This window comes from Podarcis cretensis, assembly GCF_951804945.1.
Source record: "Podarcis cretensis genome assembly, chromosome: 1".
Taxonomy (NCBI): Eukaryota; Metazoa; Chordata; class Lepidosauria; order Squamata; family Lacertidae; genus Podarcis; species Podarcis cretensis.
This window is the reverse complement of record NC_137170.1, coordinates 109858207-109875445: the sequence shown is the minus strand read 5'-3', so window position 1 is coordinate 109875445 and position 17239 is coordinate 109858207. Positions and strand designations below refer to the sequence as shown.

The window sequence follows — 17239 nt, the reverse complement described above, 5'->3', positions numbered from 1 at the left end:
AATGAAAACTGAAAATTTAGGGGGGAGTTTGAACTATCCTGGCAGGGCCTCACCTCCAAGACTCCAACACTGTGAGTAAGCAGAGTTTGTACAAAACCCAACAGGGAAGCTTGCAACTGGGAGGAAAGTGTCAGCACTCTTCTCCATTTAAGCCATCAAGTGATGAAGATCGCAAATGTGCTTTAACTACTGCAAGCACTTAGGCTTCAAGGCAAAGGAGACCTGGGTTCAAGTCCATGCTGGGTGACCTTGGGCCAGTCACTACCTCGCAGGGTTGTTTTAAGGGTCAAACAGGGAGAGAGAGAGAGACAGCACTCAGGAGTGCATTATACTATCCTCCTGCCTGTCCTTATGCCATTCACCAGCCTAGTGATGGGAAGGAGGGTGTAAATGAAAGCTGTTAAATGTGCTATAAAGGTTAACTTTTAAAGTTGCAAAGCAAAACGACGACAGCCACATTTCAAGGGGAAGTCTGTGGCCACACTCCATATGTTCTCGACTCCCACCAGTCCCAGTCAGCATGGCCAATGGTTAGGGAGATGAGAATTGGAGTTCAGCAACACCTGGAGGGCCAACCTTGTTTTAAGGGAACAAATATGTGCAGAGGACAGAGTGAAGATCTGATTTCCCTTAGTACAAGGGTGGGGAACCTCAGGTACGGAGACCAATGCAGTCTCTCAATTTGGCTCTCAGAACTCTCCCCGGGGCCACAGCCCTCTCTGGCCCTGTTTCACCCCCCGCCCAAGTGACTTTGTCTGGCTGGAATGTGTCTTGGGATGATGCCTCTCGATTGCCGGGAGAGGATGGAGAGGGCCATACATAGAAGCTAGCCTATTAGACGAAGGTAAATTGTTGCATTTGCTGCTCCGCGCACTTTAGCCTCTGGCCCCACCCACCACTGGCACACATTGAGGGGAAGGTTGCCCAGAAGGGAATGCGCGTCCCCATCCCTGCCTTAGCAGGCTCAGCCAATCGGAGCTCAGCCAATCCCAGAAGCGGCAAGAGTTGCCATCTCCTCAGCCATGACACTCTCTGCTTCTGGTGCAGCAAGCAGTCACACAGTCCACTGCCGTAGCTCTCAGCCGTTTCAAGTCCTTAGGTTTTTCAATCTAAGTGCCGGGCCGATTCATCTCTGAGGATTCCTGGAAGGGACGCAGAGCATTAGTGCCGTGCGTCTTGAAAATGCTTGCTGGGGTTGTTACAAAAGGCTCGCCAGCACATTCCTCCTCTTGTCGCCTTAATTATTCAGACAGGGTCTAAAAGTGCAGTCAGTTCCAAGCATCCGGAAGCCACAAATGGCTTCCTAGCCCAAAGTGCCTTACATGAAGACAGTCTGGGGAAAAAATAAATCTGGCTCTTTTTAACAATAAATGCTGGTGCTTTTTAAAAGCCTTTTAAATTCTGAATTTTATCAGAAAACGCTGTTTCTGATAGTTAGGAAGAGCTGGTTTGTTTTTGTTTTAAGTAAGAATTTTTCAAGCTGCTTGGAATTTGGGGTTGCCAGCTGGTTAACTACCCAACAGAACAATCCAGCCAGAGTAAATCTTATTACTGGAGAAATTAATCCCATGCTTAACTGTCCCCCATGGAAACAAATGGGGTTAGTTCACAGGGTGCATGGCATCCAAGCAATTTCTCTCTTTTGAAATAACGCAACAGCTATATTTAACACGAAAGTGGGGAAGTTCCAAACAACTGCTTCTTTTCGCACTTCCTCTTGCAAAAAGGAGGGACCCTGCTTTGCTTTGCTTCCGGACAGGCACTGCCTGCTTTGGGGAGGGCAACCAGAGAAGCAGTATCTATAATATGCATTTCAAGGCCTCCCCACAGTTAAAAGCTGGTAACAACCTGCACCCCAGACAGGTGCAAAAACCTCAATTTTATGGACAAGGGCAAACAAGCCGCATGGCACAATTTCACACCTGCAAAGAGCAGATCACCCCAGATAATTAACAGAATTTCCCTGGCATTATCCAACTGTGTTGACCATTCCTCTTTGTGTGTGAAATCGGGAGTCGACTTTTCTTTGGGAGCCATCAGAAACATAATCTTAGCCTGTAGCGCTAGACATAAAACAGCCACGTACCTTTTGCTTTAGCTCTTTCACAGCAGAGTCTCTATCCATGCACGCCTGTCTGAAGGCTTCATACGCCTTATTGAGCTGCTCCGCAATATTCTTATCCATGCTTCCTTCCAGCAGTGTCTCATCACTGAAGAAGTTACAAATGCAGCAGACCTGGCTGCGTTACTGAAAAAGGAAAGGAAAGCATTGGTTGCCTACACAGCAGTTTGGCCCAGGGCAAGGAGGACTTTGCCTCAAACTACCCCAACCCAACACTCAGCTGTGACCCAATGTACACCCGAAACGCAGCATTTAGTCCTCCAGTGTCCACAATACTTTCTCCACAAATATAGAGAGACGCCAACACAACAGTCATCGGTAAAAGCTACTACTAGGTTGCACCAGTTATTGACCAAAACTTTGCAGTTTGCTGTAGCCACAGACTATTGCTAGCTGCAAAACCAAATCCAATTATCTTTCCTCAGATCTAATACCAAACAAACAAGAACAGCTTCCAGAACATAATTAATTAAATGTGACAAATTTCTAATTTAAACAGAGTCAACTTTGGCACTAGCAGGCTTCTGCTCCCCCCCCCCCACTTTTCTATTTATCATCTAAGGCAAACCATTATGATTATTTAAGGAACCTTTACCAATTTCTACAAGCTACAGAAGCTCGAATCCTTCGGAGGCAGACACATTCCCTTCTGCTGAGACTGCATTTTTTTTTCCCAATTAAAAATGGGTTACTAAAAATAAGGATTTCTGCTAGTCGAAGAGATTTAGGCTGCGATTCCAGGCACGTTTACCTGGAAGTAAGCCCTACTGAGTTCAGTGAGACTTATTTCTGAGTAGGCCTCAGTAGTGGCTGGTGTGAGAGGGCAGAGTTGCCTTTCCAACACTGGCATCTCTGTGGAGGGGCAGAGTTGGCAGTGAGGTCAGGGGCTGTGTGGGCACACTTGCAAAGTCAGTCTGGGGCACCTACCCACCCCAACCTCACCAATGCCCCTCCCCAGCCTGGTCCTGATAAGCTGCAATGATTCCAGTGCTAGGTGGGCAAGCTACTAGTGGGAGACATGCTTGGAACTGGATGTCTGCTCCGCCATCTTGCCATCTTTTAACTACCTTTTCTTTTCTTAAAATAAATAAATAAATCCCCAGCTGCACTATACACTGGTACCTCAGGTTACATACGCTTCAGGTTACATGTGCTTCAGGTTACAGACTCCGCTAACCCACCAATAGTGCTTCAGGTGAAGAACTTTGCTTCAGGATGAGAACAGAAATCGTGTTCCGGTGGCGCGGTGGCAGCAGGAGGCCCCATTAGCTAAAGTGGTGCTTCAGGTTAAGAACAGTTTCAGGTTAAGTACTTAACCCAAGGTACCACTGTACATTTAAAGCAGTGCTATACCACTTTAAACAGTCATGGCTTTGCCCCAAAGAATCCTGGGAAATGAATTTTGTCCAGGCAACTGAGAGTTGTTAGGAGACCCCTATTCCTTTCACAGAGCTACAATACCCAGAGGGGTTTAACAATCTTCCTAGGGAACTCTGAAAACCTAACAAACTACCATTCCCAGGATTCTTTGGGGGAAGCCATGACTGTTAAAAGCGGTATGACGCTGCTTAAAATGTACTGTGCAGATGGAGCCAAAGAAAGACAAGTTCAGAATGATGTCAAGGCTACACTATTAACTGGGAGTATATTCCGCTGAACTCCGTGTGACTTATTTTTGAGTAGGCATCTATAGGATTGCCCTGTAAATGCTCTGCGTAGCAAGCAGATTATTTTACATGCAATTAACCTATTAGTACTTTAAAAGGTTTAGAAATGGCTTGCAATCAGGGTTCCTGGGTTATATAAGACCTGCCTCCAGGCAACAAGTTTTTTTTTTTTTTACAAAAAAATAACCAAACCCAGAAACACCCCCTGCCATTTAAACCAAAATAATTTTTCTTATGTACAAGATGGCAAATGGCTACTCAAATCTTGTGGACCTGTAAATCTTGCAGACTTCCTTGCATGGCTGGAGTTGATATATGTATCTCATAACTAAAAGCCTAGCTTAGGAAATTGGCCAGGGATAGCACCTCCCTTAAGCTGTTCTTGGCGAAGTGAGCTTCTGTTGCTGAAGGGAAACAGAGGCCAAGTCAGTTTCGCTCTTCCTGAGGAGCATGTGCCAGTTAAATGCAAGGAACCAGCCAAACAAACAAACATCCACACAGGCAGAGTGATATTTCCTCAACTCTAAAGCTGCCTGCCCTAGAAGGTGAAGATGGGGGTTAAGTTGGGTTGGATATTATCTCTGTAAATTATGTTGGGTCTCCTCTTGTGTGAAGCTATACATATATTAAACAAAACATCTACAGTGGTACCTTGGGTTAAGTACTTAATTCGTTCCGGAGGTCCTTTTTTAACCTGAAACTGTTCTTAACCTGAAGCACCACTTTAGCTAATGGGGCCTCCAGCTGCTGCCGCGCCACCACAGCACGATTTCTGTTCTCATCCTAAAGCAAAGTTCTTAACCTGAGGTACTATTTCTGGGTTAGCGGAGTGTGTAACCTGAAGTGTATGTAACCTGAGGTACCACTGTACAGTAAAAAAAAAAAAAAAAAAATCCATTATAATGAGACCGGTATACTGTAACTGCCTACCCGACATGATAAAATAAACCACATGCCCACACGTACATCTAATCAACAATAGTAAAACACCCCAAAGTCAGGCCATTTTTACTGTCCAAATGCCTGGCAGAATAAAAACACATTTGCCTGGCACCAGACAGAAACAAAGTCTGTGCCAGGCAAGACTTCCTGGTGAGGCCATTCCACAGTCTGGGATGGGGGCAAAGGCTGTGGTTAGCAAACATTATTATAGCATCTTACGTTTCCTACCAAGGAACTCGGGGCAACTCAGCCACATTAGTAAAGCAAGAGGGGGAATGAGATAGAACCCAATGTTGGCAAGAATGTTAACCACTCCCTCCTCTGCCATGTGTTGTGGATTTAGCATAAATGGAGATGATGGTCAGAAGCTCTTCTTCCTACCAATGCCAAATATGCAGCCTGGCATGATCCCAGGATCCCAGTTGCTGGTGGGATTGTCCAAACACCTCCCTAGTGACTTGTCAAAAGTTACCTAGCAATTTGCATGGAGACCTGCTGAATTAGGTAAAGGTAAAGGGACCCCTGACCATTAGGTCCAGTCGTGGCCAGTATGACTAAGCCGCTTCTGGCAAACCAGAGCAGCGCACGGAAACGCCATTTACCTTCCCGCCGGAGCGGTACCTATTTATCTACTTGCACTTTGACGTGCTTTCAAACTGCTAGGTTGGCAGGAGCAGGGACCGAGCAACGGGAGCTTACCCTACCGTGGGGATTCAAACCGCCGACCTTCTGATCAGCAAGCCCAACGCTCTGTGGTTTAACCCACAGCGCCACCCACGTCCCTACCTGCTGAATTACTTCACCCCAATTATACCACACTACTCTGGGTACCACACCCAGGGCAGACCATGTTAATTCTACAGCACCACTACCCCTGGATTGAGGAAGGCATGCTTCATTTTATCTTGCTACCGTTCCCTCCTGATGCGCTAGCCAGTTTCCACACTCTGGTCAGATTTCGCAGCTTAGAATCATAGAGTTGTAGAGTCAGAAGGGACCCCCAAGGGTCATCTAGTTCAACCCCCTACAATGCAGGAACTTGACCAGGCAATGTTTGAGGGCAGCTATTTGTTTCACATATGTGGCCATTGTTGTCATGGTGCTTTTTCCCTGCAAACTCTGTATGTATCTGAGTAAGGCAGAATCCGAATGTGTCAGAGTTTTGCAAATGCCTCAAAATACTACAGTGGTACCTCAGGTTACATACGCTTCAGGTTACAAACGCTTCAGGTTATAGACTCCGCTAACCCAGAAATAGTACCTCAGGTTAAGAACTTTGCTTCAGGATAAGAACAGAAATTGTGCTTTGGCAGCGCGGTGGCAGCAGGAGGCCCCATTAGCTAAAGTGGTGCTTCAGGTTAAGAACAGTTTCAGGTTAAGAACGGACCTCTGGAATGAATTAAGTACTTAACCCGAGGTACCACTGTATTTACAATTTGTCTGTTAAGGACATGCGTACCCTACTGCATCACCTTAGCTCTCCTGGTGTTTTACGATCAAACAAAAGTCTTGTTAAAAAACCAGCAAAACAAACAATGCAAGGAAAAACAGTAAAAGCAGCAGCATAGTTAAAGCAATTGCAGGACACGACAAAAACATTACAGGACCTGAAAAAACATAAAGGCCTTTGCCTAGAGTAGGTGCTGGTGACCCTGTGTCCCCACTACTTCCCTGGAGATAGAATTTATCGCCTGTTTCCCCTACCACCCACTACCCACTTTGACCTCAGAAGAATTGTTTTCACACTGCATGCAAATTACGGGCACAGTAAAAATAATTCTGTACGACTTAAGCTGCATACAGCCAGGAAGTTCTCCTACACAAGTCCCATAGAAATGAATGGAGATGCAATAGCTCGCTCTTGCCCATTTCACAGGGGGAAAGGGGTAGGCGAAATACCTGTGACCTGCGCCCCCTACAGCATTCATATTTGAAAGCCAGCTCTACAAGACTATTGCATGGTTTTAGCCTATCATGTTCCATATGAAAATTTCTTAATTCGCAAACATTGATTTTTCTACTTCTCCTTAATGAACTGCAGTCTTTAATGAACAGGCAAACAAAATGCTAGCATCTAAGCCCAAGACTGTTCTTTCTTTCTTTCTTACTGGAAGTGAACAGTTTGGGTCAACTCTATGCACGTAAAAAGCATAATTTCAAAATCTCAAGTATCTTGATAAGTGTGCTGTGTTGTTTGCATACTTACATAACATACTTTGAAGCTTACTTTTTCACCTTTTCTGCATTTACACTGAAGATGCCTACGCACTGTTTAGCAAACTGTTGCAAGTTATGTCTTGCAGATTTTTTTTTTTTAAAAAAACCAAGTGTCATGATTGGCTGCACTGAAGTTTAGAACCTGCTTTTCCAACCTCACAAGGAAAAACAGAGAAACCAGTGGGTGGCCCAAATGCATGCATCTAATGTCTGGATTGAAAAACAATATTTTTTTCTTTATTTATTCCAAGGACAGCATTCACTGGGATAGTCAACCTCAGGACGATCCTTAACATTCTTTTAAAAATGTTTTCTAAAACTCTGTTAGGGTTAGAGATGTTTCTGAGATGGACTGTGTTGCAAGAAATTAGATTTCTTGCAACACAAGGAAATACAAACAAAGCTTTAGGCAGAGAAGTCTGCATTTCTTACAGCATCAAATTGATACAGACCATTTGCAAATGCTCTGGCAGGAATAGCAAAAGTGATCTTGAACCATGTCATCTTCTCTCAGTGAAGTTTTTTCATAGTTCCCCTGGAATCAAGCTTTTGGTCCTGCAAGAAAGAAGTGCCACAGGTTCAGATCCTCCATAGGAAGCTGCCTTACACAGAGTCAGGAATGGGGTTTGGATGAGGATGCCGGTCTCTTCCAGAACAGAGGAGTACCACTGGGACAATGGGCCTGTTTCTCTCTCCACTCTGGCTGGAGGCCCCTGTCAGGAGGAAAGCCACTGTCAGCAGGTCTCTCCGCCAAGCACCAAGTGGGACGCCACAGAACAATACCCCCACCCCACCCCCTGAGAGGAACAATCCTCAGGCCACTTAGCTCTGCCAACCTGGAGAAAGTTTAGAGAAGTGGAAGAACTGCCTCACCCACCACCACAGCCACCTTCTGCCCTGGCCAGCAACAATGGATCCTGCTACATCACTCCTCCTCAGTCCCATGTTAGGACTGCTCCGTAAATGTGCACAGGGTTGCAGTCCGAGAGAGCAAACCTGTGCCTGTCTCCTCTAAGTCAATCCCACTGTCTTGCTCCCTGGAATGTGCATTTAGGATTGCAAACCTGTCAGTTGAATACAAAAGTTCAAGCTTGATCTTCTATTTACAGCTTTCCATCGACATCACTGTAAATGTTTCCATAGCATGTTTTTCCTGTCCTCAGCCAGTGAAAAAACAAACCAACCCTCCAATATAGAGTATGCAGCCCCACTGAATCATAGAATCATAGAGTTGGAAAAGACCACAAGGGCCATCGAGTCCAACCCCCTGCCAAGCAGGAAACACCATCAGAGCACTCCTGACATATGGTTGTCAAGCCTCTGCTTAAAGACCTCCAAAGAAGGAGACTCCACCACACTCCTTGGCAGCAAATTCCACTGTCGAACAGCTCTTACTGTCAGGAAGTTCTTCCTAATGTTTAGGTGGAATCTTCTTTCTTGTAGTTTGGAACCATTGCTCCGTGTCCGCTTCTCTGGAACAGCAGAAAACAACCTTTCTCCCTCCTCTATGTGACATCCTTTTATATATTTGAACATGGCTATCATATCACCCCTTAACCTCCTCTTCTCCAGGCTAAACATGCCCAGCTCCCTTAGCCGTTCTTCATAAGGCATCGTTTCCAGGCCTTTGACCATTTTGGTTGCCCTCCTCTGGACACGTTTCAGTTTGTCAGTGTCCTTCTTGAACTGTGGTGCCCAGAACTGGACACAGTACTCCAGGTGAGGTCTGACCAGAGCAGAATACAGTGGCACTATTACTTCCCTTGATCTAGATGCTATTTCAATAGGACTTAACCCCAAACTACGCTGCACAGGTTGCATCCTTAGGGAGACTCCGGACACCAGAGCTTGTGCAAAGAATGGAAATGTTAAAGAGACCCATGCTGCTGTTTTTGTACCTCATTGTGGAAAATGAGGCCTACTACATCTCACTACAGTCAACCTCATCACCTTCCCAAAGCAAGACCATGTAGCCATCAGCAATCCAGGTCAGTGGGATACATCAAAAAGTGGACATAGGGCAAAAAAGAGAAAGCAATGATTGAAGCACGCCAACCCACTCAATATATGGGAAGAAAAGCACTTCTAATCTGATCTTAATTATAGTGACCAGTTAGCCCCAAAACTAAATCAGGGGTAAGCAGAAGGTAGAACTGATCTACTAAATAATCTCTGGGTGATCAGCAAGGATTGATGACCTCCAGTTGTTCACAATAGTAGCAAAAAAAAAAAAGTTTCCTTCTTTCACACCTTAAACTATGTACAGTGGTACCTCGGGATAAGAATTTAATTAGTTTTGGAGGTCTGTTCTTAACCTGAAACTGTTCTTAACCTGAAGCACCACTTTAGGTAATGGGGCCTCCTCCTGCTGCTGCTGTGCCGCCGCTGCACGATTTCTGTTCTCATCCTGAAGCAAAGTTCTTAACCTGAGGTAATATTTCTGGGTTAGTGGAGTCTGTAACCTGAAGTGTATGTAACCTGAAGCATATGTAACCACTGTATTTAATATTTTAGGTTATTTACTCCATTTATGTCACATATTTCCTCCAAGGAACTCAAGCTGGTGTACATGCTTCTCTTCTTCTGCATTTCATCCTCACAACACCCCTGCAAGGTAGGGTTCGGTTGAAAGGTAGCAACTGGCCCAATATCACCTAGAGAGCTTTGTGGCTGAGTCATGATTGGAAACCTGGCCTTCCAGGTCCCAACCAGACAGAGTTGGGGACTACAATGCAGCTAGCAGACCCCCTGCACTTGTCAATCTGACATTACCATGACATCAGGGGAGCCAACTTCAAATGAAAGATACTCCGGACGAATTCAGAATTATTTCATTCTAAGTGTTTGTCTTTCGTCTTGTCAGTGGACCTGTCCACTTTTACAGTCTTCCACTCTGGATTCTAGTTCCAGTTGTGAGCGATAAGGTGAAGGAGAAAGGGGGATGGGAGGCACACCTGATGTCATCTGAGCTCACAAGAGATGAACCGTGATTTTCTCACAGGGCTTTTGCACAAAACAGCCTCGAAAACAACTAACAGGAAGCTTTCCCTGTCCCTTGCCCTTCTGTTCCTGTGAAGGGCACATGCACATTAAAACACCCAATTCATTTTCTCTTACTTAAGGGTCCCACCCACAATCCACCCAGTCCTTTCTTGTTCCAGGTGCAGCTGGCTCTGGACAAAAACAGCCACCTAAACGCCTGCCTATCCCTCTGTTTGCATGCGTGTGTTTTCTTCCTCCCTAGGCACTTCCGCCCTTCTAAGGAAATGCATGAGCGACAGGCGCACTGAAAGTAGCCCTTCAAACTTCTTCAGGCCGAGTTAGTGAGCAGAAAGACGCCGGGAAGTTTTTATTTTTTTTTTGGAGGGGGTGCGCGCGGAGAAGAAAAATCAACACTAGTTAGGCGGCATTCCCATGCACACTGAGTTTGGAAGCAGATCCCTCCGACTAAATCCAGGCTTACAAAAAGAAAAGGGAAAGAGAAGTAAACAAGTTTATGATCGCGCCGTTTTGAGAAACACGCGCCAGCTTTTCTGAGATGCGGCTGAGCGCCACACTTTTTTTGTCGCGGAAATGCTCGTTCAGAAGCGCAGAGGGTTAAAGGAGGGCAAGGGACAACTACAAAAAAGGAGGTGAAGCGTCTGGCAATAGCTGGTAACAGAGAGAAGGGCGATCGCCCTCGTTTGCTCAGCCTGGGATACAGCGGGCTACTTACAAAGGCAAGGAAACTCACGGTTTTCGCAGCCACCTCCGCTCTGCTCGCCTCTCCAAGCGCCCGGGCGCAAAGCGGCGGCCCTGACGCGCAACCCAGGAACCACAATCCACTTCCTGCTGCCTTCCGCGGGCCATGTGACTGGGCGCGTAAAATTGCGCGCGGCGCCTCCGAGATCGCCTTGCCCAAGCGGGGTCAGCGGGGTGAGGTCCCAGAGCCGGTCCCCGCCCATCTAGGGCTGCCTCCTCTACCCCCCTTTCCACGGGCCAGATCCCCCGCTGCTGCTGCCTTCGCCCAAGAAAAAGAAGAGGGCGACTGCCTGGCTGCTCCTGGCCGCAGTCCGCACACCGCTGGCTGCTTTCCAGTCCTTTCCCTGCGTCTCCTCCCTTCTAGCCAAGTTCGTCGGACCCGATCCAAGCCCGCCTGGAAAGCGTGGAGGCGAAAGTGCCTTGTTTGCTCCCTTGCTCTTGAGTCAGGGGTGGATGCAGCCCAGGCGCTTCGTCCTTGGCTGTTGGCCCTGCTGGCTGGGGCAGATGAGAGTCTGAGTTCATTGACATCTGGAAGGTGCAGGTGCCTGGAAGTTCCCCTGCGGTGCTGTGCAGAGGAGAGCCTGCTAGGCTCAGTCCTAACTGATGCACCGTCCAATGGTGCATCAGAAAAGAAGAAAAAAGAAGGGAGATGTGGGTTGGGGAACCAACATCTGGAGGCCACACATACCCACCCCTGCTATGTAGTGCAGAGATGTAATTATGCCCTGGTGGGATTTGAAACGGGGTTACTTGCTTGCTTCCTGCTCAGTTGTTGCTCCCCGCACCATCCTTGCAACTGTTTGACCAGCCAGATGAGTCTTGATTTGCCTCATTGCAACAGAGAGCTCACCAGAGCTCATACGGCCCAGTGACACTACTGCCAGTGTGGTGTAGTGGTTAAGAGCGGTAGTCACGTAATCTGGGGAACCGGGTTTGCTTCTCCGCTCCTCCACATGCAGCTGCTGGGTGACCTTGGGCCAGTCACACTTCTTTGAAGTCTCTCAGCCCCACTCACCTCACAGAGTGTTTGTTGTGGGGGAGGAAGGGAAAGGAGAATGTTAGCCGCTTTGAGACTCCTTCGGGTAGTGATAAAGCGGGATATCAAATCCAAACTCTTCTTCTTCAGCAGGTAGGTTGGGACCCATTACTGGGCTACATCATAATCCAAAATGGGTTGGAACATTAGCACTACCAACAGATGGTTTTTAAAAATTAATTAATGGGTTCCCAAATGCATGCACAATCCGCCATAATTGGCATAGTTTCTCTAGTTGTTTGAGAAAAGTTTTAAGATATTTCCTTCTTGGTGTCTTGACAGTAGCACATGGTGCTTTCTGTATAGTGGTACCTCGGGTTAAGAACTTAATTCATTCTGGAGGTCCGTTCTTAACCTGAAACTGTTCTTAACCTGAGGTACCACTTTAGCTAATGGGGCCTCCTGTTGCAACCACGCCGCCGGAGCACGATTTCTGTTCTCATCCTGAAGTAAAGTTCTTAACCCGAGGTACTATTTCTGGGTTAGCAGCATCTGTAACCTGAAGCGTCTGTAACCCGAGGTACCACTGTGTATATATATATATATATATATATACACACACATTTGGGATGGAACTCATTAATAGCCCATCCTCTATCCACATTTTCAAACACTAGATGGCCCACATCAAGTGGATAAATGTCTCCTACCCCACAAAAACTCTTCTGTCTAATAATGGTAACATCATCCATCTTATGTGAACCAAAAATAAAATAATGTCCAACATTTTATCTAGTAAAATCCAGGTCCTAATATAAACATTCATAATTCATATATAGAGGTTTAAGCATGTGTTGTCTCTTATCAAGATCAATGGGAGTCCAAGGTACAGTGCAGCTTTAACTAGGTGGCATCCATAGTCAACTTACAGTATTTTTCCATCTATAAGATGCCCCCATGTATAAGATGCCCCCTATTTTTGGGGACTCAGCTTTAAGAAAATGGGGGGAGATGGCTCCGTGTATAAGACACCCCCTAATTTTTGACATTATTTTTTAGGAAGTCTTCTACATGGAAAAATATGGTACATGTTGACTTAGAAGTAAGTACCAAAGCAGTGGGGGCTTAGTTTCGGGTGAAGTATGCATAGGAGTACAGTCTTACTTTAGTATGATGAATGTGAGTAAAGTGATGATTTTTTGCACTCATCTGTACCTGTCCACCACGGTAGTTATATAACAAAAATGGTTGGAATGGTATAATTTAGGCCCTTATGATGCCAGATGATTGACAGGTTGGTGTTTCTGCCTAGCTGTCAAAATTAGCCCATAGGAGATAAAGATCCAGTGCTCTGGGCCAAAAAGGCTCCCCAACCCCTGCCTTAGTGAGAATGGTAGGACAAATCTCTAACTTGCTTCTTCCCACCAACGATTGAGCATAATCCATTGGCAAGTTCTCTTGTGCCAGCCCCCTTGTAACAATTGGGAGTAGTACAATAAATCTGACAGTGCTTCCTGATGGGTTGTGCCTAGTATAATGTTAGTAAAGGGTAAAGGGGACCCCTGACCGTTAGGTCCAGTCGTGACCGACTCTGGGGTTGCGGCGCTCATCTCGCTTTCTTGGCCAGCATGACTAAGCCACTTCTGGCGAACCAGAGCAGCGCACGGAAACGCCGTTTACCTTCCCGCCAGAGCGGTACCTATTTATCTACTTGCACTTTGACGTGCTTTCCCTGGCAGGAACAGGGACCGAGCAACGGGAGCTCACCCCGTCGCTGGGATTCGTTACATCTGCATTAAAAGCTCAGTATTATTATAGATGTTCCCCTAGTACTAAATCACTGTAAAATATCATTACTAATCCTAGTCCAGGGATGTGCTGTTATTATGGGATGGGTTGTACTTCTCCATCACTGTTAAAATGTGTGTGTTTTAAAAAAGTGTTTCTTGAGCATAAGCAATTTATAGGACAGTTGTGCACACGTCAAGTGCAGTGTTAGTGAGACCTCAACCACCTTAATTTTCCAGGGGTAACTCTATGTATAAATTATCATGTGATAGTTTTATGTACATTTGTGTCACGGGCCTGGTCCTCTAGTTTTTTAAGTACCTAGCAAGACCCCGGTGCTCTAGTACTAAACTACCATAAGGCACCACCATAAAAACATCACACAAATCATGTCCACAGTGTTATGCATGATTGTACCAGAATTGTGATGACTGAGCAGAACACATATATAAGTCTCAGTGCTAGAGGATGAGTAAAATTTGATTCCAATGGAGACCCACAGGAAGTTCATGTTAGGAGGAGAAGGGATATATGCAGTCTTAACAAAAATCATTCTAACTTGTTTAAAGCAGAGAATGGATTTACTCAGGCAACCTATTGAATTTTAACATGCTATATTTGTGAGGCTGCTGTCAATGCACAGCCCCAGCTGTGTTTACTGAAAAGTAAATCCACTAAATTCAGTGGTACTTCCTTCCTAGTCAAATGTGTTTAAGACTGCAACCTCATTTTCATAGCCTATGGGTGGGCACAAAGGTTAAGAATCAAAAGACGAGCCCAACTTTAATTACTTAAACAGAAGCACCAGATCAGTTAAAATTAATATTAGAATTATAGATCCTATGCCCTTTCTTCAAAATAGCGATTTGATACAAGGCAGCTTCACACCGTATATTTCAGCAGCACCAAACAGTTTTTGTTTATGGGTTATATACAAAGAAATATTTTGGTTACCTTGTACGTAATCTCTTGATGAACCTTTTAATTTTGCCTCCGTTCCTAATAATAACAAAGTAGATAATGTTCACAGAATCGGAAAGCTTTCTCCCCAGGAACTTAAGAAAAGTACAACTCAGGCAGCGTCCTGCTTGGTTTATGACTGACGTTAGATGGGAACTTCCACTGAGAAATCCCCCACTTGAGAACTTCCTTGTATGTAGCCACAGATAGCCAATCATTATGAAACATGTTCTCTCTAAATGAGAATTTAAAGTGAAAACAAGCTGTAAGTAGACGACTCTAGACCAGGAAAGAATCTCACGCACTTCAGAAAGGCCACACATAACAGCAGTGCAGTAGTACAGAGGAATTACCCCACCCCCTAAATATATGTATTATCAAAGTAATCACAATGCTCTCCAAATCAGACAACAGGGAAATAATAATTATATATTAAGGTCGGATTCACATATTACATGTTAAAACCTGCAAGTACTTGTAGACGACATTTTGGAATATGTGATACTAAAAACCTCGATGCAAACTTTATTTCTGCAGTGCTACGTTTGCCAAGGGTTCATTCACACATGCAAGTCTGCATTTGATGTTACTGCCAGCAAGTGATGAACATGAATGTGTGAATTGCATTTCGTGGGAAATGGCACCTTTCCTTTAGCACATGTAAGACGGTGAAGGTGTTCTAAATTAACATAGTGAGAATAGCTCAGTTGGATATCCTGTATAGCTCAGTTGGTTTGTGTGTGGTGCTGATAACACCAAGGTTGCACGTTTGAGCCCTGAATGGCAGAATTTTCAGGCTTTTTGAGTCCACAGCTCCCTTGACCAACGACATTCTTTCTGTGGCACCCTGTGGGGCTCAGGAGCCCAGTTATGTCACCCTTTGCCTGCAGAGCTGGCAGCCTCTTGCCTTTTTTTGAACACCCTCCCTTGTGGAGTGTTCCCTTGGCCTCCTCTCCTCTTCCTTCTCCTTGGGAGTCCTCTGGGCAGCTGCTGCTGCTGCCCTTGATATCTGAGCTCGACCCCCGCCCCAAAGAGAGGTGCCTCCTCACACTGCCCCATAGGGACATGGGATGTGTCTGTCCATTCCCAACAGCAAGGGCTGGTAGACTGGCTGGCTGGGCTTTTTCGCCCCCTTGCTTACTCTTAGGCCGCATCAGCTCCTGCAACCAGCAGCTCCTGGCCAGCCCCAGAGGCACCACTCGCCTGGGGAGCTTGTAGCCAGGGCTGCTGCAACAAACAGTCGTGCAAGCCTTTGGGAGGCAGAGATGTGAGAGGGCATAAGGAAAGAAAGAGGGACATAGGCCAGGGTGCCATGACACGCTGGTTGAAAACCACTGCCATATGGGAAGGCTGCATAGTCCTGCCTTGCAGAGGGTTGGACTAGATGATCCTCAGGGTCCCTTCCAACTCTACAACTCTATGATATCTCAGGGTGGGGGGAAAGAGACTGTAAATGAAAACAAAGTCCACACTTTGCATTTTTTCTTTCTTACCAACCCTTCAATCTGAGCACCTGGACACAACTCCCAAATTGGTCAGTTCAGATATATAGTGCATTTAGATTTGTTAGACATTCTTGGTGGCATTTCAAAGTCAGACAATGCTCCTGCTCTTTATATTGTTGGGTATAGAAGGAGTCTTCCTTTGGAATTGTTTAAACATGTAAAATCTGTTTCTTTGAGATTTTTGAGTGGTTACTGCTTTTTTCTGTCTATTTGATTGCAACCGGATCATCGGGCCTACTGGCAATTGTTTAAATTGGCAGGCAGCCCAACATTGCAATTCTTTTGAAGATTTAGGGTTTGGAAAATAGCAACTGTTTGGCTCTTCAGTGGTGGGTCTCCAGGATATGGTAATTTTCACCTTGCCTCTCCTGTCTCCTCTGCCGAAGATGTTTTCGCACATTAAAAGCCTCTCTTGCATGATTTGTGCATTTAAATGTCCATGTGGAGGAAAGCCATTAAAAAATCTAATATGCATCCTGGCCAATATAGACTTCAAATTTACATTACAGTTCTGGGAAATGCAAAAGCCATTAAAACCTCCTCTGTGTTTTGTTTTGGGTTTTTCTTTAAAAAAGTGGGGATGGGGAACCAGTAATAAGGTGGAGCACACTTTGAATAAGCCCTATATTGCTTCCAGAAGGTACTAATGCTTGGCCCCTTCCAGGGCACAGAAGATGCCTTATATGTCGCCATGGTTCAGAATTAGTCCTGGAGGAAATCACCAAGAGGCCACTTTTAGCTGACAATGGATATCGCAGTACACACATCATTTGAATGCACACAACATTTGAATGGTTATATACTGTATTGTTTTGTCAGTCAAATATATATATATTGGCAACCCAAGCAGATGGCTGGGTTATAAATGTTGAGGTGCTGATGGTGATGATTAGTATAGTGGTACCTTGGTTTACAAACTTAATCCGTTCTGGAAGTCCGTTCTTAAATCAAAGCGTACTTAAAACAAGGTGTGCTTTCCCATAGCAGCGGAAGCGGAACATGTTCTGCTTCCAAAACAAAGTTCACAAACTAAAACACCTACTTCCGGGTTTGCAGCGTTCTTAATCCAAGTTGTTCATAAACTACCGTAAGCTGTTCTTAAACCAAGTAGTATTGAATAGGATGCCCCAATTTTCATTGGAGAAATGTTGAAGGGTATGAGATTCTGGTGGTGGCTAACAACATGTCTAAAACAATAATATCATAAAATCACGGGCTAATCTAAAACAAATGAAAATATAATTGATTGGTGAAGAAGTCATGGTGCAGTGTGTTGGTGTAGAGCCTTGCTGATTTTTTTAAAGGCCTAAATGAGTGCTCA

At 45.3% G+C, this 17239-nt stretch overlaps 1 protein-coding gene across 8 annotated transcripts in view; it reads right to left on the bottom strand.

Moving 5' to 3' along the window:
- TANK (TRAF family member associated NFKB activator) overlaps positions 1–14559 on the bottom strand; it is a 36095-nt gene extending 21536 nt beyond the window's left edge. The window contains exons 1-3 of one of the 8 annotated variants that reach the window (XM_079980473.1): positions 14408–14559; positions 7401–7503; positions 2087–2248 (exon numbers count right to left, since the gene is read on the bottom strand). In XM_079980473.1, the coding sequence (XP_079836599.1) occupies positions 2087–2185 (99 nt within the window). In that variant the 5' untranslated portion in view covers positions 2186–2248; positions 7401–7503; positions 14408–14559. Of the gene's footprint in view, positions 1–2086; positions 2249–7400; positions 7504–8012; positions 8112–9720; positions 9740–10663; positions 10824–14407 lie in introns of those variants that run through there. The other 7 variants (XM_079980478.1, XM_079980471.1, XM_079980472.1 and 4 more) reach the window with 7 other exon arrangements.
- Positions 14560–17239: the final 2680 nt, after the last annotated feature.